Source organism: Rhineura floridana, chromosome 2 (genome assembly GCF_030035675.1).
Source record: "Rhineura floridana isolate rRhiFlo1 chromosome 2, rRhiFlo1.hap2, whole genome shotgun sequence".
Taxonomy (NCBI): Eukaryota; Metazoa; Chordata; class Lepidosauria; order Squamata; family Rhineuridae; genus Rhineura; species Rhineura floridana.
Genome location: NC_084481.1, coordinates 192,154,431 through 192,182,149, shown reverse-complemented (window position 1 = coordinate 192,182,149; position 27,719 = coordinate 192,154,431). Strand labels below are relative to the sequence as shown.

The 27,719-nt window shown below is 43.8% G+C and overlaps 1 protein-coding gene across 1 annotated transcript in view; it reads right to left on the bottom strand.

The window, feature by feature from the left end:
* Positions 1-27,719, bottom strand: part of LOC133377538 (tubulin polyglutamylase TTLL5-like) — a 184,757-nt gene that overhangs the window by 37,402 nt on the left and 119,636 nt on the right. The window contains exon 14 of the mRNA XM_061611787.1: positions 11,957-12,177. Within this exon, the coding sequence (XP_061467771.1) occupies positions 11,957-12,177 (221 nt within the window). The remainder of the gene's footprint in view (positions 1-11,956; positions 12,178-27,719) is intronic.

Below are 27,719 nucleotides of genomic sequence, written 5' to 3'. Positions count from 1 at the left end.
TTCACAGTGGGCCTCCGAAGGGTCTACAGCTCCATTTCCTGGAGTTGAGTTGATGTCAACAGACCCTTGACAATACAGAAAAGCTTCACTGGATGGCTACTTGAGGATGCAATGGAGGCAGAGAAGTGGGCCTTCTTCGCCACCCTCACCGCCACACAGTAGGCACCATTATGATGTTTTACTCGTGCCCGATCAGCCTCACAGTACGTCTTTCGCCACTTGCACTCTAGCTGTTGTCCAGCCTGTTTCACTGCCCATAGCTCACTGGTGTACCAAGCTGCAAACTGGGCTCCACAACGGCGGAGAGGGCGCTCGGGGGCAACCGTGTCAAGAGCCTGACGCGCCTCACTGTTCCACAGTGTGACAAGGGCTTCAACAGGATCACCTGCTCTATCTACTGGGAACTCCCCCAGGGCATTCAGGAATCCTGTGGATTCCATTAGGCTCCAGGGGCAGACCATCTTAATCTGTCCATCACCCCTGCAGGGAAGGATCAGAGCCATAAGTCTAAACTTCACCAGGAAGTGATCTGACCATGACAATGGGGTGACATCCACCCCCTCTATCCCCAGACCACCCCTTCCTCCATCTGGAGCAAAAACCAAGTCGAGGTGTGCCCTGCCCTATGTGTTGGGCCACTGACAACTTGAGACAGCCCCATGGTCATCATGGAAGCCATGAAGTCCCAAGCTGGAACACTACAGGCAGCCTCCGCTCTGGGCTCTATTGTTCTGGGCTCCTCCAACACCACAGCTGAGATGGCCTCTGCCAGCTCGGTCAGAGAAGCTGCCAGGCAGCAGGGTGGATGGTACACCAGCAGCAACCCTAGTTTATTGTCTCCTCGGCCTGACACCAGGTGCAGGCCCTCACAGCCAGCTCCAAGATAGAGTGGTTTCCAGGTAACAAGAGATGCAAGTTCTGTAGACCACAGCAACTCCTTCCCTCCGTCCCTGCAGCCTGTGCTGGTGTTGCACCAAGTATCCAGATGGGCAAAGTTGGGTCAGATCAACTCCTCCCAGCTCACCCACTCAGGTCTTGGTAATGCACACCAAATCGGCACCTTCATCCACAATCAAATCATGGATGAGTGTGGTCTTATTGTGTACCGATCTGGCGTTAAACAACAACACACACAGGCCAGTGGGCACAGATGAGCAATGAGGAACCCATCCATGAGAGGAGTGGCAGAAAGGAACAAGGCGCAGATAGCCTTGCCCTCAGCTTCTATGGTAACTTACCACATCCCCATGGCTATATTTCCCTCTACCCGTGATCACTGAAATTGTGGTGGCATCACCCATGTTCCTCCGTAGTAAGACTCCTCCTAAACAACTGATATGGACCCAGCACAAGCCCACCAACAAAACCTGTCGGAGCCAATTATTCCAGTAGGCCTCTGTGAGAATTGGGAACGGTCATACCTATTCAAACTTTTTCACACAGGGCCCATCTACTCCCCCTCCTGTCACACACCCAGGGACACACCTTCTGCCAGTTACAGACTCTTACTCTGAAGGCATCTGGCGACTTTCTGTCATTCATTTCATTGCACAGGCTCTCACCCTGTGCAGGAACTACACATGCACCACACGCCCTCCCCACCACCAATCTCCTCTAGATTAGTTTAACAGGAAACAAATTTAAAAGAAAAAGAATAAGAAAAGGTAATAGAAGTGGGGTAGCGCCCTTGCCCTCAGGACTCCCTAAGGGGCTCCCCAAGGGGCAATCCCCTTTGGTGGCAACCCTGCCAGCAGCAGACCCACCGCCCAAGGGCAGCTGGGCTTTTATGCCTCCTGCCCCAGCCAGCAGCTGATGCAAGAGGCTGCAAGATTGACTGCAGCCCCTCTCTGGAACTAGGGTCAGGCAGGGGGTCCCAGTCCTTGCAGCACTTACCAGGGACTTAAGCTGTCTCGAGGGACAGCAACCCAGAGGAGCGAGCAGCAAGCACCTAGATTTTTAGGTACCCACTCCCAGGGAAGGTCTTCTTCAGTCCCCTAGTGCTGCAGCTGTTCCCATATTAATGTGTGGGAGTTGAATACATATGCAAGCAACATGTTTCAGTTTTTTGTTTTTTACAAGCGTTTCACAACATAAAACTGATGCCACCTTACAATAATTGATTTTGAACTTCACTATTTCAAAATAAAATATCACAGAGAACAAAATTAACTAGCAGGATCAGAGGGTGAATGATAAAAATCAAGAAGGGCTCCCTCGTCCCCTCAGGGAAGTGTTGAAGGCAAAAGCATGATCAGTGCGATCTGCCCTCATAGCATGATTCTTAGCTGACTGCACTATGACAGGAGAAGGACTGGAACAGGGGGAGGAAGGAGAGCCCACAGAACTGCTACTTACAAGATCTCTGTCCCTTATGCCTCCTGGAATGGTGCCTCTTTTATAGGCTTTCTGTGAAGAGGATCTCCCCCTCCTCAGTTACCATGAGGGAGGGAGTCCTTAACCTCTTGAAAAAACAGGAGCATACCCACGAGATAAACCCTTGGAGAAAGGCTCATGACTGACATAGGAAGCAGCATGGTAGGAAAGGGACAAAACTTAACGCAGGACAGGAATTTAGAGTACTCAAGAGTGCGGGAAAAACATGATGGCCATTACCATGAAATGGAGTACTCACTCCCCCATTGCTCCCACTTGGGGATGGTGAAGAAACTGCCCTCAGACTGCTGGATTCTACTGGCAATGAGGCATTTTGGTCAGACACGTCTCCCACATAACTACAGACATGGCAGGGGACTGTTGAAGCATCAACAGAGGCCATTAAAATGGAGGCTGTGACTTTCCTGTGCAGCTATGAAAAATGTGGGAAGCTGCTAAGGACACGCTTCGCCTTCACGTGAGTGCTGCTCAACCTCCAAAGAACAGCCAAAGCCCAGATGACAGCACCGAAGCAGGCAATGTTGGTGGGGGAGCTGAGTGACCTCAATCCCACTTGGTATAAGTGTTGCAGTCCCCATGGAGCTACCGGGCCTGTCAGACCCACAAAGTCTAAGTGGCAGTCGTAATAGCAGTAAAGCATAGCGGCTTGCCAAGCTCTGTAATCTCAGAGCGGCAAAAGCGGTCCCAAACGCCCAGCCAGGTAGTCTCATCTCTCACACTCCCTCCACAAAACCGCGGTTGTAAAGAAGGGAGAAAGTCACAACAATAGGAAAACTGAGGTGATAACAGAAAAGAATCTTGTGGTGAGGAACAAAAACAAGAGACAGAAGGACTGAAGAATGAAGGAGAGGAGAAAAAATGAACAAAGAATAACTCAAAAAAGGCAAAAAATACAAAGGATTTGAGCAACAGTGAAAAGACCCAACCTTCACAGACTGCAGGCAGGGTCAGCCTGGAGGGCGGGACAACTCTTTCCCCTGGAGAGGAGGAAAAAGGATTTGAAGACCTTGCCTGTCAAGACCAGTAGTAGTAGTCATCCCTATTAGAGAATGTCCTCCAGCCGTATCTAGCAAATTGGATACTAAGGTCCTAAGATTTTCCACTTCTTTTTTTGGTTGCTTTGCTCAGGAATAAAGAATAAGGGCTTACCCATGGTAGAGGTGGAGCAAGGGAGCAAAAGGGGAAAAAGTGTAAAGCTTTGTACCAAAGTTACAATCTTAAATGGATATTAGAACTGGTGGTGCTTCAAAGTCATCTACATCTTCCCTGGCTGCTAGCCAGCTCTCTTCCTCTACATGAAGAACGAATCAGCAATTTATTTATTTAACAGATTTATAAACTGCTTCACAGTCTGAGGACATCAGTGGTGTAAAAGGTATGAAAAATTCTAAAAACAATAAAATGATGAGGTGCGCCTGGCGCCAACACTGTTGCCTTTTTGGCGCCAGGTCAAGACTTTCCTATTCTCCCAGACACTTTAGCATGTGTTTTTAAATTGTTTTTATTTATTTTTTTAAATTGTGATTTTAAATTTTTTTTGTGTTTTAAAATTTGTATATCTGTTTTTATTGTTTTAATTACTGTAAACTGCCCAGAGAGCTTCGGCTATGGGGCGGTATATAAATGTAATAAATAAATAAATAAATAAAATAATTTCTATAAATGTATAATTAATACAACTGAGTCACACTTCAGGGAAAGCCTTCCTAAAAAGAAAATCTTCAGTAGCTGCCTAAACATCAAGATGCTAGGTGCCTGTCAAATTTCAAAGGGCAATCAATTCAAGAGGGTTGGAACTACAATACTAAAAGCCTGGTTTCTAGTACAGACTAAGCACGCTTCTAGGGAATGCAGCACTCTCCACAGTACTCTGTTTGAGGAGCACAGCTGCTGGGCAGGGATACGGGGCAAGATGGTTCCTTAGGTAACCTGGTCCCAAGTTGTTTAATGGAACCAGTTTGGCCATAAATTCCAAGACAAATTCAGCATTTCATTACTTTGCAAGTATCTGGATTTTGTCAACAATGGATGCTGGGATTCCAACAATGGTTTCCCAGAGACATGCCCTCAAGTTCATAAAGAAATCCTGGGAGATGTTAATCAAATCACAGGAGTCCCCCAAAGCACCAGTGGTTTCTAACAGCTGCTCAGCACCTGTTGAACATCAGGTTGATAGAGCCTCTCTGCTGTAACTCCCTAAGATGGGTGCTCATATGCTGACCCTGCTTACTGTTCCAGCCCAAAGGCACCATCCTGAGAAGGAATGCCCTCTGAGTTACAAGTTGCCTCTCTCCAGAAGTCTGGAGACAAATGAAAACCCAATTGTTTGGAACATTTATATATTAGTGTCATAGGGCTCTAGGACTACCTGCATCACTATGTTGAAAAAAATACTAATTTATAGTTATATTTCAATACATAACTTTTTATAGTAATCTCCCAAAGTCCCAAAACTTTTAATCCACAACTTTCATGTTTTTATAAAGCTGGTGAGCTCCTTATTTAAAAAAAGTGGTTAGGAGGTAATGCAAAAAAAATATATAGAAATAAATGAGCTTTCTTTGTCTGGTTCTTAATACCTTTCTGAGTGGGAAAAGTATGGAATGAGGAAGAGTCCTAAACAGAGGAGGTTCTCAAATGATTCAAATACTTGCTGAAGTAGTAATATTCATCCTTAGGATATCCATCATGTTTTCAGCATTTTTTAAAATCTCTAGTAATTCTCTTTCCTGGTGAAGATCAAATGTGGTCTAGCTGAGGCTGGAACAATGAGATGGTTCAGAGATGTAATACTGATTCTAGTTTTTCTTTATGGCACACATTTCAAACAGAGGTTCTCCATAAATCTTTGATACAAGATTCAGTGGTTTTAGCTTATTTTATCTATGACAAAATGGCAGAAAGACAAGGGCAGCTTTGAGATAAAGAAAAATATATCCAACACTAAGGTTATAACCCCACTGAACACACTGAACTATTGCTGAGTAGACATGCATTGAATTGCACTGCAAATTACCAAGACTAGAATTCAACAATGTTAAGTTTGTCTTCAGAAATATAGAATGGCAGAATATGAACAGATCAAATGTGTCATATAGCTCAATCTCCTTGTCCAACCTTTCCTTAAGAACCTTCAAGGAGAGAGAGATTCCAAAACCTCCTGAGGCAGTTTATTAATTGCATGTTCTCTTTTTAATCTCAATTCCTTGTAATGGAATTTGCACAAACATTTAGCAGATTCCCCTCCCCCCCCAAGGAAAAGTACAACAAATGTAACTTTAAAACTTGAAGATCAAACTTGTGTAGAACTTAATCCCTTCCTGTTAAGAGGGCTTTTTGTATTTGGACCAAACAACATAAAATCTCTTTGCATTTTCTCACATGAGATGTAATGGAATTCTTGATAGTGGAGTTCAAAAGCAGGCTGGAAATACCAACAAAGAACAAATAGTCTGTACTAAATGGCTGAAGAACAATAGAAAACATAGACCTGAAGCATCTAAGAAATAGTTTTCATTTGAACTATTTTTTGAGTCAAAGGAAATCTGTCCTTTATACAGAACACAGGTTGTTTTTTCTCTCTGATCCTGTTGGAAAGACAGACTGGACAATACAAAAGAAACACAGAGGTCAGTGAGAGAGGTTTGAATGTGGTCAGTCCCCTAGTTGTTCTGGAATATATTGGGAGCTCCTACTTTCATGTAACGGAGAGAAGTTAGTATGTAATCCCACAAATTGCAAGAATAGACTTGGAGCCTTATGCTATAGTCTGAACAGCAGAAAGTATTTCCGGAATGGCTCCTTGCAGCCTTCAATCATTGGACTATGTTCTGAAATTGTGAAGGAATCTTTTGCTTTTTTCACTCTTCTATGCATTTTTGATGCTGAGCTTTTTCCGGTTTTCCCACACTTCTGCCTGTCACAGAGCACAAACCACAAGAACGCAGTAAAGTCTGTCCAAAGAGCTGCAATTCCATCTCACAAGGATAAACATTCTTCCTGCCAGTATGTGAGTACAACACACTGGCATCTTCAAATACACATCTTGCTGCTTGGCAGAAGAACTCACTGAAAAGACTTGTCACCTGAACTAACATGTATCACCCCCAGGACACGGAGAATCAAACAAAACTATCATCAGCATAGGCCCATCTGCACTCACTGAGCTGACCAACTCAATTAACATAAAATGTGTCTGGAGGACTTATCTCAAAATATTTTAATTAGCAGCCCATCTTATCTCAGGGACTCATGATGGGTGAAGACATCAAAACATTCAAAAAGTGAATGTAAAAAAATTGAACAGGCAACTCTTCTAATGGGTTGATAATCTAAAAATCTATAACCAGAAAGTAAGAAGCAATTACACTGCACAAGTGTGTCATCCCAACTTGCTGTGTCACAGCACTTTTGTGAAATGAGACTCTGACAGGGACAGTCCTATGTATGTTTATTTGGAAGTAAGTCCCATCTTGTGTAATGGGACTTACTCCTAGGTGAGTTGCACAGGACTGTAAGGACTATCTTCCTAGTCTTCAATATGTGTATGCCTACAAAAAGATAATAAAAAGTGCATTTTGCACAAGGCATTGTATGGCACCTTCTAGAGCTTAAGCCCATAGATTTTTTGATAGCAGGGTTTTGTGTGCATGCCTAAGGGGTGGACAGCATGCCTTATTGTTCATGGAAGACTGCCATTAAGAAAAAAATTACTTACACCTGTGAGGGGAGGACTTTGTGACTGTGCTGATGACAAAGAACTTCATTTACAGATAAGCAACCTTTCCTCCTTTGTGGCCCATGGCCCATGGGAGACTATGCAGCTAGCCTGTCTGGAAGGTTGGGCAGATCCTCCAACTGGCTGGTGGGCCAACTTTGACAGGGGGTGCAGCAGCACACATGTCAATCACTTGACATCAAGTGACCCATTTTCCTTTTTCTGCACAGTTTAAAATCAAACCACTGCAATAAAGGCAAAGGAACAATCGGGACTTCAATTAAAGGTCTCAAGTATTCCTTTGGAGCCATGTCCTTACCTGCTCTGCACCTGATGTCACATAGGGACATAGTGGGCATGGGTTTGGGACATACTGCCCCACAAGCTAAATTGGGACCTGTGCTGGATGTAATTAGGCTACGGGCCAGAAGTTCCCCACCCCATCCTATGCTAACAGAAACTAAAGAACTGCTCTCCCAAAGACTGCATAAGCATAGACATGAATAAAGAAACATTTGTCAACTGTTGGGACCATGCGGCAGCTCTGTGGAGGTGCTTTGCACTAGGCGTCTGGGAAGAATGAGGTCAAAGACCTTCCTGTGCTGACGGTGACCCAACTTGTAACAGAGCCTAACAACACATTTGAAAAGGTGTTTGGAAAGAGACTTTTGGTGTAACTTTGTGTTTCCTAGAATAGCAAATTTAATTTATTTATAAAAGTATTTATATGGTACCTTTAGATTAAAATATCAGGGCAGTGTACAACAATATAAAAACATTAAAAAACATTAAGAGTAATACAGAACAATCATTAAAATGATTGGCTACTCAAGACAATTTTAAACAACTGCATAGGTCTGTCAGCATAAAAACGTCTCTAAGAGATGCCTGCCAAGTCTCTGCTGCCAGAGTGTTCCACAGCATAGGACCAGTAGCACTAAATGCCTGACTTCTGATTAAGGCCACTCAGGCATCTGTACTATGGGAATAAGAGTCCCTCCAGAAGGTGCAAGTACAGTCCAGATAAAAGGCTAGTGTACACTGAAGTCTAGATATTCTACTGCATCAGCTGGAAAAAAATAGGTAAACAATGACCTTGTTGAAGGGCACACTACTTGAGGTAGAAAAAGGATGCATCATTATCTCAACACCACTTTGTCCAGGTGGAACAGCTAGAGAACTCTCCAAGACAAAAACAGCTTCAAGGTTCACCCGTAATGAGAGGATTTGACACTCCTACAGGAACTGTTTAGAGGAAGGGCTGTAGCTCAGCGGTAAAGGATCTGCTTTGTAAGCGGAAGGTCCCAGGTTTGAACCCCAGCATCTCCAGGTAGGGCTGGGAGATAACTGTGTTTAAAATGCTGGATGGCCACTTTCAGCATCTCCAGATAGGGCTGGGAATGTCCCCTGCCTCAACCTGCTGCCATTCATTGTAGACAATACTGAGCTAGATGGACCAGTGGTCTGACTCTGTAAAACGTAGCTTACCATGCTATAGGTGAGATATAAATTTAAACAACAAACAAACACTAGGGGATGAAATACTTGTAAAACCAGAAAAGCCAGGCCAGGGAGGGGGACAGGGAATGACACTGATGTGCTTCTGGTGAAATTTTGGGCTCCTGCTTGCACTCACCGTATGCTGGCACATAGGGACCACTTGCAATGTTTGCCAATGAACACAGCTCTCAACCTCACATCTTCTCCTAGGCAGAAGAGGCAATGGTCATGCCTGGCATTTTGCCCCAGGCTCCTGCACTTTTTAAATAGCAACTTTATCATAGATACCTGGCTACAAGGGAAATCATGGGGAAACACACCCAAGCTGAAATAAATTACGAACAAAAACACCCAACCCCACACACAGAGAAAAAGCCTAGAAACCAGACACAAGAGATCTGTGTTGAAATCCGTATTGGCCAGGGGGCGGGGGAAATATCCTACTGACAAATACCTGTATGCTTAAGTGCCAGAAGGTTCGAAACAACCATAAAGGGACAGCAGGGATGGAGGGAGAATTTTGTTTGTGTCACATTTTAAAGCAAGCCAAAGTAATTCACTGCTCCCAGACTTAAGCAAATCGGAAAAGCAGAATGCACAGTTCTACAAATTTTGCAATGCAGTTTTTGTATGCATTTTTTCAAATTTACATGCCTATTTTATTACAGAGAAAATGCATATAAAATGTATGTTTTACGGCAAATGATTACAAAATATGTATTTTCGGAAAATGCATACAACTTAAATCCAATAAATATCATTGCATTTAAATAATGGGACCCTCTGGAAAATAGGTTGACGCTTCCAACCCTATGGAACATTATTACTTAACAGGATGCCGCACACTGTCACATCCATCCTGTGCTCATCACTGCAGCTACACATATTTCACCTGACTTACAGGCAACCTAGTCCTATAGACTGGGGACAACCAAGCAAAAGGCACAATTTAAAACAAGCAAGATTTACAATGCAACTCAATATCTCCAAAGACACATGATACAATTTATGATAAGTCTAGAGAGGCTTCTGTATAATGAGAGACTGGGAATATTGAGACAGTTTAGTCTGGAAAAGAGAAAAGCAAGAAGCAACATGATGGAGCACAAAATAACAAAATGGTCAAGGGAAGAAGTCAATGACTTCCATAAAAATAGAAAGATGGCAAGTTCCTCTCCAGAAACTATACTGAAACCAAAAACTAATGATACAATATAAAATTGTTCACACATTTAAAACATCAACAGTTATGCTTTTGTTATAGTATACAGAAGTTACAAAAGAAGTATATCACATGCTACAGAAAAGAGACCTTATCACTAGTATGGAGAGTTAAGTATTTAAGATAATTTGTTTTTAAAGTTCTCTGTGCAGCATTAAATACTAGCAACAGTGATATAGGATAATGCCTGCATCACACTTGATCAAAACAAGCATAACTTATAATGTAGAAATGGTGATGCAAAATTTTCTTCACCCATAACATATTAGAAATCCTTGGCAAAAAAGCAATTATCAGACTAAGGAGCATACAACGAGGCAGGATGAACAAGTACTTTTATCCTGTATGCCGGATAGCGGAAGGGGAGCAGAGGGGCCTGTGGCAGGCTGTTACCCAAGGGCCCTGGCATGCCTGGGGCCGGCCCTGTGTGTGTGCATGCACCGGTGTGCCTGCATGTGTGTGTGTGTGTGTGTGTGTGTGTGTGTGTGCGCGTGCGTCTGTGAGAGAGAACGAACTATGTGTCTGCATTTTTGGTGCATGTTTATAACAATGGGGGAGGGGAGGACAGAGGTATTTTGTGTGTTTGTTTTTGTTTTGCCCCACCCACTACTGGAATGTGGCACCTAGAAGGTTGGCCTAGTTTGAATCAGGTCTTTGGGCTGAAGTAGGTGTCCCCCCCCCATCTTATGCCACATTGTGTGGTAATTCCTGTTATCAGGGTTACCTTTTTTTGCTTTTTAAAATTTTATTTATTTATTTATTTAAAATATTTCTATAATAGGGCACTCAGGGTGGCTTACAATAAAATCCAACATGTACATAATAAAATTGTACACAATAAAGATCACAAAAACATTAAAATAAATTAAAATACATAAAATACAATATATACACACACACACACATATATATACATATATATAGGGAGTGGTACTGAAGGGACTACAGAGGTAAAAATTAACATAGAAGGCATAAAATCAGCGTCAGGTTCTATCCTCAATCCCTCCCAAAGTCTCCCCGAAACAAGATCATTTTCAGAAGTCTCTGGAAAACCATCAGGGAGAGAGCAGAGCGGGCTTCTTGGGGTAGGGTATTCCAAAACTTGGGGGCCACAGCTGAAAAAGTTCTCTCCCTTGTGCCTGTCAGTCTAACATCTTTCATTTCAGGCACGCAGAGGACACCAGAGGCAGATGATCTTAAATCCCGGGCAGGGACATATGGGCATAAGCGGTCCCTCAGGTACATCGGTCTAAGTCCATTTAGGGCTTTAAAGGTCAGAACCAGCACTGTGAATGGGTCCCAGAAACCAACTGGGAGCCAGTGGAATCGATAAAGCACAGGGGTGATATGCTCCCTGCACAGTGCTCCAATTAACATTCTGACTGCTGCATTTTGAATGAACTGTAATTTCTGAACCATTTTTAAAGGCAGCTCGATATAGAGTGTGTTACAGTGATCAAGCCTCGATGTCACCCATTCATTTGTCACTGTGGCCAAGTCAACTGCTTCCAGGAACGGACACAGCTGGTAGATCAGTATGAGTTGGCCAAAAGCACTCCTGGCTACCGCAGCCACCTGATATTCAAGCAGCAGGGCAGGATCCAGGAGAACTCCCAAAATGCAGACTTGCTCCTTCAAGGGGAGTGCAACCCCATCCAGAATAGGTTGCAACTCTATCCCTGGCACAGTTTTCCCCTTGACCAGCAACACTTCTGTCTTGTCTGGATTAAGTTTCAGTTTGCTAGCCCACATCCAGCCCTTCACAGCCTCCAGGCACTGGTTTAGGATGAGCACTCCCTCCCTGCAATCAGATGGCAGGGAGAGATAGGGTTGAGTGTCATCAGCATATTGATGACATTGTACTCCAAATCTCCGGATGACCTCTCCCAGCAGTTTCATATAAATGTTAAAGAGCATGGGAAACAGAATGGAACCCCGTAGGCCAACAGCCAGTGGGTCGAAAGTAGTCTCCCAGCACCACTTTCTGGTGATGGTTACATTGTCTTTATTACATTGAACAATAGAGATACCCCATGTCCATAAGTAAAAGTTAGACATTTGCTGCCCTGTTTCTCCATCAACATTTTTCAACAGCAAGTTTTGTTTGATGAACACAAACTTACTTGGAAATCCTCTGAGATGCCACCTTCCTAATAACTGCTTGTCTGTGGCTGGCTGGGGGCTTTGGAACCAAGTGTGAAGATGCACTCTGGGATGGCATCACCTTATGTAGGCTGGGTACCTTCTGGCTGCTAGAAATGGCACTTGATGTTCTGTGGGCACCAGAACTAGATGACAGCGCCATAGAGCTGATACTTGATGATGGGAAATTAGCAAACAGAGCCTGGCAGAAAAAGAAAGAAATATAGATTTAATTTGCCTTCTGTGACTAGGTAAGGCAGCTGATGTGGTCATATACCCTACCAGACCACTTCTACTCTTGCAATTTATGCTGAAATGCTAACTTTCCTAATTTGTTATTCCATATTTCTCCATAAAATGAACAAGTACATGAATTTATGCTTTTCCCCAATACTAAAGTCTTAAGAATCCTGATGCCTGCAAGATTTTTGCTCAGCACTGCCTTTGCAATTTCCTTAATTGCATGCAGACAAGGAGCTCTATCACCCAGTGGGAACAGTCAACAAAGCAACTTCTAATAGCATGACTGTTAGAGGCTGAAGAAAGGTCAGGACTGTTTTTCTTGAGGGCAGCAGACATCCAAAAGGCTTTTGTTTCTCTGGCGTGTTGTAATTCCGGCTGCTCTACACACTAGCCAGCATACAGAGACTGACCTGAGCTTCTGGATCCAGCTTCAAAGAAAGCTATTCCACTGTGAACCCCCTCAGTGTATGCTAGGAAGCCAGGAGAAGCTACTCTACAAACAAGACAGCAGCGAGGTCACAGGGTTTGACCACACAGAGAAAGGAGGCAGAGTTAGGAAAATCTCAGTACATACAAACTAAAAAGAAATGTAGAAGCCTTCATCTGCCATGGATCAGGTGCAATGAGGGAAGGACACAAGAGAAATTCAGGCATAAAACAGTCAGATGTGTGCGTGGCTATTAGTTTGCTGAGATGTCCCAAGCAATATTTTAAAGGCCAGAGATCTGAACTAGCTTGTGAGGAGTGTCCCATGCAGGACAAACATTACACAAAAACTTTGAAAATTGACAAATCCGAGTCCTTCTCTGAAGCTTAAGTAATGCATTTGGTTTGCTTACCCCTCAATTATACTCGGTGACAAAAAAGAACCAGATTTTCTACTAATTCTACAGCCACGAGAGTGGCTGCATACTACAGCCAGCATGGATTTTTCACATTCTGCCCTCTTAAATTGAAAATACCCCCATACCATTTTGCTGCTTTCCATAAGCTAATTTCAAAACAAAATCTTACAAAACTTATAGTCCTGAACTCAGAAACACTTGCTTAACAATACTCTAAGTTTTCATGCTGATAAAAAAAATCAGAGAGAATCCAGACTTTAAAGTCTTAAACATGAGTAAAAATATGCAAACTCTGTTGGACTTTTTTCTGTCAGCGGTCTCATAAATTGTTGAAATTAATTTAAAATCAGCCATGTTCACAGAGTATCTGTAATCCTATTACTGACCTTGCCCCATATTCTGACCTTCATATTCTGCAGTTTAAAGTTAAAAAAATGCATGGCTGATTTTCAATTAATTTAAGAAAATTAACACTGGAGTCTATGATAGCGCAGGCATGCTTAGTAAGAACCAACTGTCAAGTGTTCTAAAAATCAGGCTAATAGCGTTTGGCTTGGCTAATATGGGGACCATACCCATGCCAGACATTTATTCCACTTTAAACAGTCATGGCTTCCCCCAAATAATCCTATTCCCCTGACAGAGCTCTGGAGGCCAGAGTAGTTTAACAGTCATTCCCTCTTCCCAGGAAATTCTGGTGACTGTAGCTCTGTGAGGGGATTCGGGTATCTCCTGACAACTCTCAGTACCCTTCACAAGCTACACTTCCCAGGATTCTTTGGGGGAAGCTGTGGCTGTTTAAAGTGGGAAAATGTCTGGGGTGGATATGGCCAGGGACAACTTTGGTTTAAATTTGAGTGTGTCTGCTGTAGAACAAAAAGGTGGGGAAAACCTTAACAATGCTTTCCGTTTGGAAAGGAAAGAGGCTTTCCCTCTGCCCAGTGCCAATCTACTCATTCTCCTCCCCTCCCTCTTCCAGGTCAGTTTTACCTATCCTAAGCATGACTGCACAGGAGTAAAATCCCACTGAACTCAATAAGCATGCGAATGATAAGACCTGCCCTCCCCTCTCCAAATTCTTCCAAAGAAGTGGATTGGACTGTGAAAGACCAGCCCAAATTGTGTTTGCATTTTTACAACTTTATAGGGCAGTACAATATCTGAGAGGAGATCAAGTTTCCTGCTCCCCTAGTACATTCACTATAGCTGCCCAATTTCCCCACTTTTTAAAGTTTGATTAAAAATATCTGTTGGCTATACTTATTCTTAAACTGCAAGGTTTTTTTTTTTACCGTTAGCGGACAAAATTAGTATTTCATAGTCAGCAATTTGCAGTTTGCCAGCAAAGAAAATTGCAGTTAATACATTTGAAGAAAATAATCAACTAGCTGCTGAATAAAACAATCTAGATATTCTGTAGCATGGATTGCATCATATTTTAATGTGAAGCTTTCCAACAAGATTGGGTTACAATGCCATCTTCTTTCTTTTTACTAAGAGTTTACTTCAGTTTTTAACTTAAGAGTTTACTAAGGAAAAAGTGGCAAAAAGAGCATTGGGTATTTTATATTACAACGGAACTAGTGTGGACATCTGGTAGCACCAGCACTGGAGGTGTGTAATAGGAAACTCATTCTACAACTTCTCAATGGGGCCCAAGTGTGCATTTCTGGGAATTTAAGTCCTTTGGAGATAGTCCAAACCAAATGTATACAGTCACTGCTGGTGCTTCTCTAATTGGTCACCTCCAATTTATGCAGCATTGAACTTGCAACAACAATACCAACAGAAGCATATAAAATGATGTTACATTTTGGGTTATAAATTAACTTTAGTGCCTTGCTGTCCTCTTAGGGTGGCAGCCTTTGTGGAAATTAGCAATAATTCTTTGAAGGGGTTTGTTTCATCCCTAATGGTAAAATTTTACTTTTCTGAATGATACATAAAGTGGGGATGGAGCTCACTAAAAAGCATTCGAAACACGAGATTGACTAATGTATCCCTTCAGATGGACAGTGCAACAATATCCATTTCTAAAATAGCAGAACAATATAGCATTACAATACTTGGGAGAAATGTTGGGTCTGATCATGAGCCTGTGAACAAGATTCATGTACAACTGTGACGTCTGCACATTTTCTATCTGCAATAACTGATGAGAGGAGAAAATTCTTTTAAAAGATGCTGTCTTGTCAGTGAGATCCAAAATTTTAAATTTGTTTCATGCTTTTATTCATTTCAGTTTTACCTAATTTTATTCATATTTGCTCAATTTCATTTCACTTAAGGATCACCTCACACTTTCTCCAAGTGGCAGCTGTACTCCAGGAGTGGTTGAAACAGCACAACCACAGATGCAGTAGCAACTAGAAAGTCTCCTAAGGAGGACATTGGTCCATCTAGTTCAGTACTGTCTACACTGACTGGCACTGCAAAGCATGTGCTCTATAACTGCGTTACTGCCCTCTCCTGCAGTAGGAGCTATCCTGTTGCAGAAATATCCTATGCACTCTAAGAAACAGAAAAATTTTTGATGGGTGCAGTACACAGAGAATCTTTCCTCTGCAAAGGGTTCTCACAAAACTCAGCAATAAAAGGAGGCTATTGACAGTGTAACTCAGACTCTCCCATCACCAGATAACCCACTGTTCTCCAATAACCCTGTCTGGAGAATGCAAATCAACAATTCTCACTCGCACTCTCCATGTCAGATTGCATGGAAGAAGTACTACTACTTCTATTTGAGATTTATATTCTAGGCATTAAACAGAACTCAAGATGGCACAAAACTTGTCTTTGCAGGTGACTTATGAGACAACATAAAGAGGGAAGGGAAAAAAGAAAGGGAAAGTGGAGGAAGGGACACACACACACAAAGACAGTGAAAGAAGGGTTGAACCAGAAGTTCCCAAACTATGAACCACAGAAACACCACCCCCCAATTCCTTCCTCTCAGCTGTTACACTAAAAATACATGAAATACATTCCTGACACGATTTTTCTATGTGGATGACTAAAGTTCTTTCCAAAGTAAGTTATGGCACTGCAGACCAAAGGCAAAGGGACCCTGAAAATGGCAAATGTAAAGCATCCCAGGGCCAAACTTAAAGGGGACAGCTAAGAATGAGGACAGTAGTAAGGAAAAGCACACCAAGAGTGATCAGAAGAGGAATAGAGATAGAATTGTATGTAGTTGTGAACTGCTGTTATGCTTTATATTCAAACAGCAGAAGCAGCCATCAACAGTTAAAACCAAACATGATGTTGCTCATGATTTCTGATTGTTTTGTATTAAGTGCCTAAACAGGAGATGATGTGGAGCAAAAATGTCATGGTCCATTTCACTGGACTTTTCTGCAGTACATAAGAATTATTATAAGTTGAAACTATTTGCTTTTCATTTTTAAAATGGCATTAAGGAAAGCAACTTCTATTTAAAATATGGGGGGCAGGCTATAAGCTCACAGGTAATATGTGGGCTATGAACATTATAGGTTAATATATGTGCTACTGTAAGAGGTAGCAGTGCAATGGGCAATACGTGAGGTACAAGTGATAAGAAGATATAAAGGGAACTGCAAAAGGGGAATAATGTTGGAAGAAAAAATGGTTTCTTGTTCAGATGTAAACCATGGGTACTCATTATCAGAACGCACCATGGAGAGTTTTGGATTTGTGAACTCTCTCCACCCTCCCTTCATCATGTATAAGGGAAGGACAATAAATCTTCCATTTGCAATTTGTAACAATCAGCAAATCTAAATAAGATTTGGACCAGATGTCAGACATTTAGTATCACTTGTCCCATGCTGTGAAACACTCTTACAGCAAAAATTCACAAGGCATCTTCAATTCTTACTTTCAGGTGTCTCTTCAAGCCTTTTTTTTAACGCCAAAAGGCCTACGCAGCTGCTTAAAACTTTTTGACTAGCCAGTCATTCTAATTACTTTCTCTTTTTAACTGTTTTTGTTTTTTATTGTATACATATTGTTGCATATCACCTTAATATTTTATGAGACGGCAGATATAAACACTTTTATAAACAAGCAAGCAAGCAAACAAACAGTGGTTTGGTTACATCCCGCTTAGACTATTGTAACGCGCTCTACATGGGGCTGCCTTTGAAGACTGTTCGGAAACTTAAGAAGAAACAAAGAGCTGCAGCCAGAGTGCTAACCGGGGCTGGTTACAGGGACCATAAAACTCCCCTGTTACAACAGCTCCACTGGCTGCCAATTTGTTTCTGGTCACAATTCAAAGTGCTGGTTTTGACCTACAAAGCCCTATACAGCTCAGGCTATTTGACAGATTGTATCTCCCTACATGAACCTGTCCGGGATTTGAGATCTTCAGGTGAGGCCCTTCTTGTGCTCCCCACACCTTCGCAAGTACATATGACGCGGACATGAGATAGGGCCTTTTCGGTGGCCGCCCCTAGGCTGTGGAACTACCTTCCGAGTGAGGTGCGATCAGCTCCCTCCTTGCCGTCTTTCCGGCGACAAGACTGTTTTATTTCAACGGGCATTTGGGACAGAGAACGACCAGGATTAAGTGTCATAGGTTTGGTGACTACATTATATGATTTTATTATTTTAAATTGTCTGCTGTTTTTAACCTATGTTTTATGGTTTTAATTTTTCTCATAGTTTAATTCTTTTTTAATAGTATACTTCTGTATGTTTTAATTGGTGTTGTTTTTAGTTGCAAGCCACTCTGAGTCCTATTGGAAAAAGGGCGGGGTAGAAATAAAGTTTATTATTATTATTATAATATTGTTCAATCACCGAACAAACCAGGATCTGAAACCATGGCTTGTTCTAATCAAATCATGATTTCTTGAATTTGGTTGTATTGGGAAACTGTGGTTTATTCAAAATCACAAGTGCAAGGTTTAAACTTCCACCCCTAATGCATGGATGGGGGAAAGGAATGGAAGGAAAAGTGTGCAAGTCTGTCACAATACATTCTCATAACAGGAAGCCATGGTTTATCATTATGATTGAACTGGGCAAATATATGTTTTGGTGCACAGTAATTTTTTCTTTTAGCATAATGTTTTACCTGGAAAATCTTAATTATACAAATGTAAACAACTACTTGACATTGTAAAAAACACACCGTTCAAGAAATGAGCTTATCTAAGGCACACTGCTAGTACAATTTAAATTAGTGATGGAGAACCTTTTTCAGCTCAAGGACCACATCCCTTCTGTGCAACCTTACAGGGGCCACATGCCAGTAGTAGGCAAGGCTGGAGGCAAAAGTCAGCAGAGCAATGAATGTGAATTTTGCCACTGTACACTATGCTCATTTCTACACAGTTCTGCACACCCTTTCTATCCTCCATCCAGGCAAGCAAGAAGCATTATCAGAGCTCAAGGACACATTCCAGCCAGGCACAAACATTAAAAGAGAGTGCAAAGCAGCAGGATAAGAGGTACGACATGGGGGCATGTGATTGGGGAGGGAGTATGCCCTTGGTAAAGTCCCAAGGGCCAGATAGAGAAGTCTGAAGGGATACATTAAGCCCCCAGGCCTGAGGCCCCCCATTCCTGATTTAAACATTCAAGCAAGGAAATGCAACACTGAACAATCCCTACACCTCAGCAGCCATCATGGCAGCCTTAATTTTACAATTGAACATAAAATGCTGAAAAGAACAGGAACCTCTGTAAAACTGAAAATGAACCTGGCTAAAAACAAAGAGAAAGATACTGTTTTTATACTTAATCCAGCTAAAATCCAAGCAAATTAATACCTTGTGTGAGGAAAATGATACTGGCACTATACTATTCATAATGTATCTAGCACTTACTTGCAAAGTTCTACATAAATGATGTGTTCACTCTGACAACTACCCTGGGAAATCAATAATTATGTTTCCAATTTTAGAGTTTAAGGAATTGACGTTCAGAAAAAGCTACTTCTTCAAAGCTACACAACAAGGCCATGACAAAGAGAAAATAAATTCTGGTCTTATACATCAAAACCCATTACACAAGGTTATATTATTTAAAACACATTTTAAACCATTATTTAATTATTTATGAAACTTGGATACGGCACTGGCTAGGCAGCCTTTTGTTTCTTTTTCTGCCTTATGTCAGCATGCAGAGTTATGGCAAACCTGCTGGTGACTGAGAGCAAAACCAAATAATTTATATTTTGTTGCCTTTTGACATTTAAATTATACTAATTAGACTGAATTAATCTACAGCGTACACTGTGATAGCCTCTGCATTAAACAACCCCCTTTCTTCAATGATGGAAACTTCAGTACTGCCTGAGCCTGCGGCATGGCAAGGATCTCTATAACTATAACTCTGACTGGCTGTGCTCAGAAGGAGAGGGGGAGGGAGTGCAGGGGATGCATGCAGAGATTTAACAAAGAATCACTTTAACAGAAACTCCTGAGTAATGGCTTTGCCCCAAGCCAAGAACAACATCATCTCAATGTCAGCAATTAGAAAAGAGATCAGCCAGGCAGCACGGCCCCCTTCAAGCCCCTCACACACACAGCTTTGCTCACAGGGCTACCCTGAGCTGAACACTGCCCACGTGGAGCCCTTCGGATAAGAGAGTAAAAATGTGCCCACTATTTGGCTAGGACAGAGGGAAGTGCAAATGGAAGAACAGTACACAAAGGGTCCTAACAACCAAGCCAGGATTGCTGAATTACAAGGGATCTTTTCTGTATGTTTCATTTCCAGAATGTGTTGTGAAACTATGCCTTGAGTTATTCTTCAGCTTTTTTGTGTATCTAATGATTTGGGGCAGAAGAGTTTTGAAAATATGCTTATAAAAGCAAGACTCAGTTCTGTACTATAAAAATGGAATTTTTAAAATGTAAATGTACTGCCTTCAAATAGATTGCGACTTATGGCAACCCTACAAACAGGGTTTTCACGGTAAGCGGTATTCAGAGGTGGTTTACCATTGCCTTTCTCTGAAGCTGAGAGGCAGTGACTGGCCCAAGGTCACCCAGTGAGCTTCATGGCTGTGTGGGGATTCAAACCCTGGTCTCCCAGGTCGTAGTCCAACACCTTAACCACTACATCACACTGGCTCTCATGGAAATTTTACTTACCATGAATTTCTATTTGTAGATAAGGCATTAGGGATGACTCCTCCTACTGGTCATGACAGGCAGGGTTGTCAACTCCTTTTCTCTCCTCTCCAGGGGGAGGAGTCGCCCTCCAGACCAAGCTGACAGAGCAAAGACAACTCCTCAACTTCACCTACCCTCCAGACATCCACTTTGGGACAAGCCGGGCCTGTACAAAAGGGACGGGCTCCACTTGAACCAGAATGGAACCAGACTGCTGGCACTTACAATTAAAAAGGTGGCAGAGCAGCTTTTAAACTGACTGAGGAGGAAAACCCGACAGGAGCTGAGGAAGATCCGGTTCAGAATAAACCTCCCCCCTGGGATAAAGACCAAAGAAATGATGAAATTTTAAAAGGGGTAGGCCTAGATGTAGGCATTGGGAGAGCAGGGGCACAGGATATCAATTCAGAAGGGCAAAATTACCACAGGCCAAACCACAAGTGCCAAAGACCCTTGAAGAGAGACACTGCTTACAAATGCCTGTACGCTAATGCTAGGAGCCTCCGAACCAAGATGGGAGAACTGGAGTGCTTGGTCTCAGAGAAGAGCATTGATATAGTGAGCTAACAGGGACCTGGTGGAATGGAGAAAACCAGTGGGATACGGTTATCCCTGGATATAAACTATATTGGAAGGACAGGGAAGGACGTATTGGGGGCAGTGTCGCTCTATACGTGAAAGAAGGCATTGAATCCAGCAAGCTCGAAAACCCAAAAGAGGCGGACTCCTCTACAGAATCGTTGTGGGTGGTGATACCATGCCCCAGGAGGGACTTAATACTGGGAACGATCTATCGTCCCCCTGATCAAAATGCTCAGGGAGACCTGGAGATGAGATACGAAATTGAGGAAGCATCCAAACTAGGAAATGTGGTAGTAATGGGTGACTTCAACTACCCGGACATAGACTGACCGCATATGTGTTCCAGTCATGACAAAGAAGCAAAGTTTCTAGATATTCTAAATGACTATGCCCTAGACCAGTTGATCATGGAACCAACCAGAGGGACGGCAACCCTGGACTTAATCCTCAGTGGGGATCGGGACCTGATGCGAGATGTAAGTGTTGTCGAACCGATTGGGAGCAGTGACCATAGCGCTATTAAATTAAACATACATGTAAATGGCCAGTTGCCAAGAAAATCCAACACGGTCACATCTGACTTCAAAAGAGGAAACTTCACAAAAATGAGGGGATTGGTAAAAAGAAAGCTGAAAAACAAAGTCCAGAGGGTCACATCACTCAAAAATACTTGGAAGTTGTTTAAAAACACTATATTAGAAGCTCAACTGGAGTGCATACCGCAGATCAGAAAAGGTACCGCCAGGGCCAAGAAGATGCCAGCATGGTTAACGAGCAAAGTCAAGGAAGCTCTTAAAGGCAAAAAGTCTTCCTTTAGAAAATGGAAGTCTTGTCCGAATGAAGAAAATAAAAAAAGAACACAAACTCTGGCCAAAGAAAAATGGAAATTTTACTCACCGTGAATTTCTATTTGTAGATAGTGCTGGAGGACATTCCTCAGTAGGGATGACTCCTCCTACTGGTCGTAACAGGCAGGGTCTCTAAGCTTCTTTGTAGCCTCTCCTGGGGGAGGAGTCGTCCCTCTCTCCAGACTGAACTGACAGAGCCAGGAACACCCCTCAGGCCCCATAACCACAGCATCACAGACGTCCCTAGAGAGGAAGCCTATACCAGGAGATAGCTGAAGAAAAGTGACAGACCAACACAGAACCAACGTGCTAGAGGACAGGTCACACATGAAGGAAGACACACAATATTAAACAACGGGTGCAAATGTAAGGCGCTGGCAGAAGCCCTAACTCCCCCACTCCCACTCCCGCTCCAGAGGGTTGAAGCAGAGGAATGAGAGGTGGGTGGAATGTCCTCCAGCACTATCTACAAATAGAAATTCACAGTGAGTAAAATTTCCATTTTTGCTAGATAGTGCTGGAGGACATTCCTCAGTAGGGATATGACAGAGCAGTGTACTAGGACTCCGGGTGGGATTCCTCTAGCTAGGAGGCAACACCTTCTGGAGCACCTTCCTGCCAAATGCAGCATCGGCTGATGAGAAGAGTCTATTTTATAGTGCCTGATAAAAGTGTGTGGAGAAGCCCATTGAGCCGCCCTACAGATATCCATTATGGGGAACCCCCCTTAAACGCTGCTGAAGCCGCTGCACCCCTAACTGAATGTGCTGTGGTACCCAATGGAGGTTTCTTACCCAGAGCTTCATATGCATGTGCTATAGCCGCTCTGAGCCAGCGTGAGATAGAGTAGGTTGTCACCTTACACCCCTTTGATTTCCCAGAGAAGGCCACAAAGAGGGCCTCAGACCTCCTGAACTCTAAGGTACGATCCAGGTAGAAACGAAGGGCCCTTCTCACATCAAGGGAGTGCCACCTACGTTCCTGGGCACAGGAGGGAGCGGGGCAGAATGAATGAAACACGGCTCCGCGGAGCGAGAGACTCCCGTCTGGGCGGTTGCTGCTCTGCTGGTACACTGCAGCTAGCCGCGCTCCGCCCTTCTTCGGCCTCCTTTCCGACGCCTGTGAACCCAGCCGGGTTCAGCCTGTGAACCCAGCCGGGTTCAGCCTAGCCTCACGGAGTGAAGGTAGGGGAGGGGAAGGAAACAGGCAGGGAGGAAATAAAACAAACGTAAGGAGAGGAGAAGATTAGCATAAGAAAAGACGCTAAGAGGGAGAAGCAGAAAACAAAAGAAAGAAGCTCTAGATAGAGAGGAGAGATTAACTCCAGACCTTCACTGACTGCAGGCAGGGCCGGTCTGGAGAGAGGGACGACTCCTCCCCCAGGAGAGGATACAAAGAAGCTTAGAGACCCTGCCTGTCACGACCAGTAGGAGGAGTCATCCCTACTGAGGAATGTCCTCCAGCACTATCTAGCAAATGCAAGAAGACAATAAGGGATGCTAAAAAAGAATTTGAGGAGCACATTGCTAAGAACATAAAAACCAACAACAAAAAATTCTATAAATACATTCAAAGCAGGAGACCATCTAGGGAGGCGATTGGACCCTTGGATGATAAGGGAGTCAAAGGTGTACTAAAGAACGATAAGGAGATTGCAGAGAAGCTAAATGAATTCTTTGCATCTGTCTTCACAGTGGAAGATATAGGGCAGATCCCTGAACCTGAACTAACATTTGCAGGAAGGGATTCTGAGGAACTGAGACAAATAGTGGTAACAAGAGAGGAAGTTCTAGGCTTAATGGACAATATAAAAACTGACAAATCACTGGGCCCAGATGGCATCCACCCGAGAGTTCTCAAAGAACTCAAATGTGAAATTGCTGATCTGCTAACTAAAATACGTAACTTGTCCCTCGGGTCCTCCTCCGTGCCTGAGGACTGGAAAGTGGCAAATGTAACGCCAATATTCAAAAAGGGATCCAGGGGGGATCCCGGAAATTACAGGCCAGTTAGCTTAACTTCTGTCCCTGGAAAACTGGTAGAAAGTATTATTAAAGCTAGATTAACTAAGCACACAGAAGAACAAGCCTTGCTGAAGCAGAGCCAGCATGGCTTCTGCAAGGGAAAGTCCTGTCTCAGTGACCTACTAGAATTCTTTGAGGGTGTCAACAGGCATATAGATAGAGGTGATCCAGTGGACATAGTGTACTTAGACTTTCAAAAAGCGGTTGACAAGGTACCTCACCAAAGACTTCTGAGGAAGCTTAGCAGTCATGGAATAAGAGGAGAGGTCCTCTTGTGGATAAGGAATTGGTTAAGAAGCACAAAGCAGAGAGTAGGAATAAATGGACAGTTCTCCCAATGGAGGGCCATAGAAAGTGGAGTCCCTCAAGAATCGGTATTGGGACCTGTACTCTTCAACTTGTTCATTAATGACCTAGAATTAGGAGTGAGCAGTGAAGTGGCCAAGTTTGCTGACGACACTAAATTGTTCAGGGTTGTTAAAACAGAAAGGGATTGCGAAGAGCTCCAAAAAGACCTCTCCAAACTGAGTGAATGGGTGGAAAAATGGCAAATGCAATTCAATATAAACAAGTGTAAAATTATGCATATTGCAGCACAAAAATCTGAATTTCACATATACGCTCATGGGGTCTGAACTGGCGGTGACCGACCAGGAGAGAGACCTCGGGGTTGTAGTGGACAGCACGATGAAAATGTCAACCCAGTGTGTGGCAGCTGTGAAAAAGGCAAATTCCATGCTAGCGATAATTAGGAAAGGTATTGAAAATAAAACAGCCGATATCATAATGCTGTTGTATAAATCTATGGTGAGGCCGCATTTGGAATACTGTGTACAGTTCTGGTCGCCTCATCTCAAAAAGGATATTCTAGAGTTGGAAAAGGTTCAGAAGAGGGCAACCAGAATGATCAAGGGGATGGAGCGACTCCCTTACGAGGAAAGGTTGCAGCATTTGGGGCTTTTTAGTTTAGAGAAAAGGCGGCTCAGAGGAGACATGATAGAAGTGTATACAATTATGCATGGTATTGAGAAAGTGGATAGAGAAAAGTTTTTCTCCCTCTCTCATAATACTAGAACTCGTGGACATTCAAAGAAGCTGAATGTTGGAAGATTCAGGACAGACAAAAGGAAGTACTTCTTTACTAAGCGCACAGTTAAACTATGGAATTTGCTCCCACAAGACGCAGTAATGGCCACCAGCTTGGATGGCTTTAAAAGAAGATTAGACAAATTCATGGAGGACAGGGCTATCAATGGCTACTAGCCGTGATGGCTGTGCTCTGCCACCCTAGTCAGAGGCAGCATGCTTCTGAAAACCAGTTGCCGGAAGCCTCAGGAGGAGAGAGTGTTCTTGCACTCGGGTCCTGCTTGCGGGCTTCCCCCAGGCACCTGGTTGGCCACTGTGAGAACAGGATGCTGGACTAGATGGGCCACTGGCCTGATCCAGCAGGCTCTTCTTATGTTCTTAAACTCCAATGTATGGTCTAAATAAAAACAAAGTGCCCTTCTAATGTCTAAAGAGTGCAACCTACGCTCTTGCACAGGAGGCTGCAGTGCAGAAAGATGGCAAGACCACCCCCTGGGATCTATGGAAAACTGAATTAACCTAAGGCAGAAAGGCTGGATCCAGTCGCAAGACCATCTTGTCCTGATGGAACACACAGAGTTGAAGGTCATGCCCCCGACTCAGAAACTCTGGGTGCAGATGTAATGGACACCAAAAAGACTGTCTTAAAGGTCAGAATGTTCAGAGGACAGATGGCCATAGGTTCAAAGAGTGGACTTGTCAACGCCGACAAAACCCAGCACATGTTCCAGGTTTGGAAACTGACTTGTGTGTGGAGATACAAGGGCAAGCCCCTTAAGAAACTGTGTGAACAAAGGACTGGAAGACAGCAAAAGACCCCCCCAGACTGAGCACAGCAGCTTGACGCTTGAGAGTAGCTGCGCTTAAACCCTTGTCAAGGCCCAATTGAAGGAACCCCAGGAGAATGGGTCAATGGAATTTTGGGAGCACCATGACCAAAAAAACACCTCCAGGTGGATGAGTAGACCTTATTAGTGGACTGCTTGCAGGAAGCCAACAAGGTCTCTAGCACCTTCCCTGCAAAATCCATATCCTTCAACCATAGCTGCTCAGCCTCTTGGATGTTAAGCGGAAGAGTTCCAGCTGAGGATGGCAAACTGGGCCCTAGATCAGAAGATCCAGCTGAATTGGCAATTGCCACGGTTCCCTGACTGACAGATTCAGCAGGTCCGTGAACCAAGGCCATCTCAGCCAATATGGACCCACGGGAATAAGTTCAGCTCTCAGAACACGAACTCGCTGAATCATGCACTGTATCAGCCCAAATGGGGGGAAAGCGTACAAGAGACCTTGCAGCCAATCCATCTTGACAGCATTTGTGCCCAGAGCCTGAGAGCATGGGGTTCGGGTGACGAACGTGCCCAATTATTCATTGTTCTGTGTTGCAAAGATGTCCACCACTGGTTTGCCCCATAGCTGTGACAACTGATGAAAAACTGCTGGGTTCAACTGCCACTCCACCTCCTTAATTGCCGTCCGACTGAGCCAGTTGACCACAAAATTGTTTGTGCCCGCCAGGTGCTTGGCCTTTAAGGAGGCCAGGCGTTGTTCCACCCATTTGAACAGGTGATCCGCTTCAGATATCAAGGCCGTAGAGCATGTGCCCCCTTGTTTGTTCACATACACGTTCACAGATGTATTGTCGGTGCGTATTAGAACATGTGCTCCTCTGATCTCTGAGAAGAAAGCTCTCAGGCCAAGCCTGATGGCCCGTAGCTCCAGAATATTTATGCTGGGCTCCAATTCCCATTTTGACTAAATACCCTGTGCCACGTGCTGACCCAGGTGAGCCCCCCATCCAGACTCACATCCGCTGTCATGATAGTCTGTGGTGGATTCTCCAAATTGACCGCTCGAGTTATCCGATGGGGGTTCAGCCATCAGCTGAGCTCTGACTTTAACAGTGGAGAAACTGGCACCAATCCCCTGTGCCAAAGCAGGATCTTGTCTTGGAAGGGCAGGAGAAGTTATTGGGAGTGTTCTTGAGTGAAACTGAGCCCAAAGAATCATGTCGTATACGGACACCACGAGACCCTGGAGGAGGACCAGAACAATCAGATCCATCTGGGAAGCTGAGGCAACTTCAAGCAGCAGTTGGGAGAGCTGAGACTCTTTCTGCAGTTAGACTCATTTGAAAAAGTCACATTTCCAACTGGACCCTGAGGTGAATAATTGACTGAGAAGGAACCAGAATACTCTTCTCTTTCTTCACCATGAAATCCAATCACTGTAGCCAAGCCACTATGTGATTGGTGTCTAACTGGAACCGGCCTCCGATGGAGCCCTCACCAGGATGTTGTCCAAGTAGGGATCTACTCAGATCCCCACTGTCCGTAGGTAAGCAACTAGAGCCACCAGCCCCTCAGTGAAGACCCTTGGCGCTGAAGAGAGGCCAAACGGCAATGTCTGGTACTGGTAGTGCAAGTTGTAGTAGGGAAACTGGAGAAACCACCAATGGTGCTATGGAATTGGGATGTGCAGATAGGCCTCGGAGAGATCAATGGAGGACAACCAATCTCTCTTCCCTAGTGTCGCAATTATGGACCTGAGGGTCTCCATTTTGAAGGATTTCTTGGACACCCACCTGTTGAGCTGTTTTAGGTCTAGAATGGCCCTGGTATCGCCATTCTTTCTGGGCATTAAGAAAAAAGCAATTAGATCCCTGATTTCCTCTCCAAGGGAGCAACTGGCTCTATCGCCTGAATGGTTGGCAAGTGGTGAATAGCGGCTAAATAACCTTGGTGTTTCTCCAGATTCTGGGACCAGGGCATGGGGAGGAACAAGTTGGGTGGGACTTGGGCAAACTCCAGAGCATATCCTCTGGATACTGTCTCTAATACCCATTGGTCCAAGGTGATGTCTTTCCACTGGTGGGCAAACCCCAGCAGCTTACTTCGGGGTGCAAGTCAGGCTGAGGGAGCCTTCTGAGCACCCTTCTGAAACTTCCCTGAGGTGAATGATGCACCTCCTGATCTTGCTGAAGAAGCGCATCTGCCACCCCTGTCCT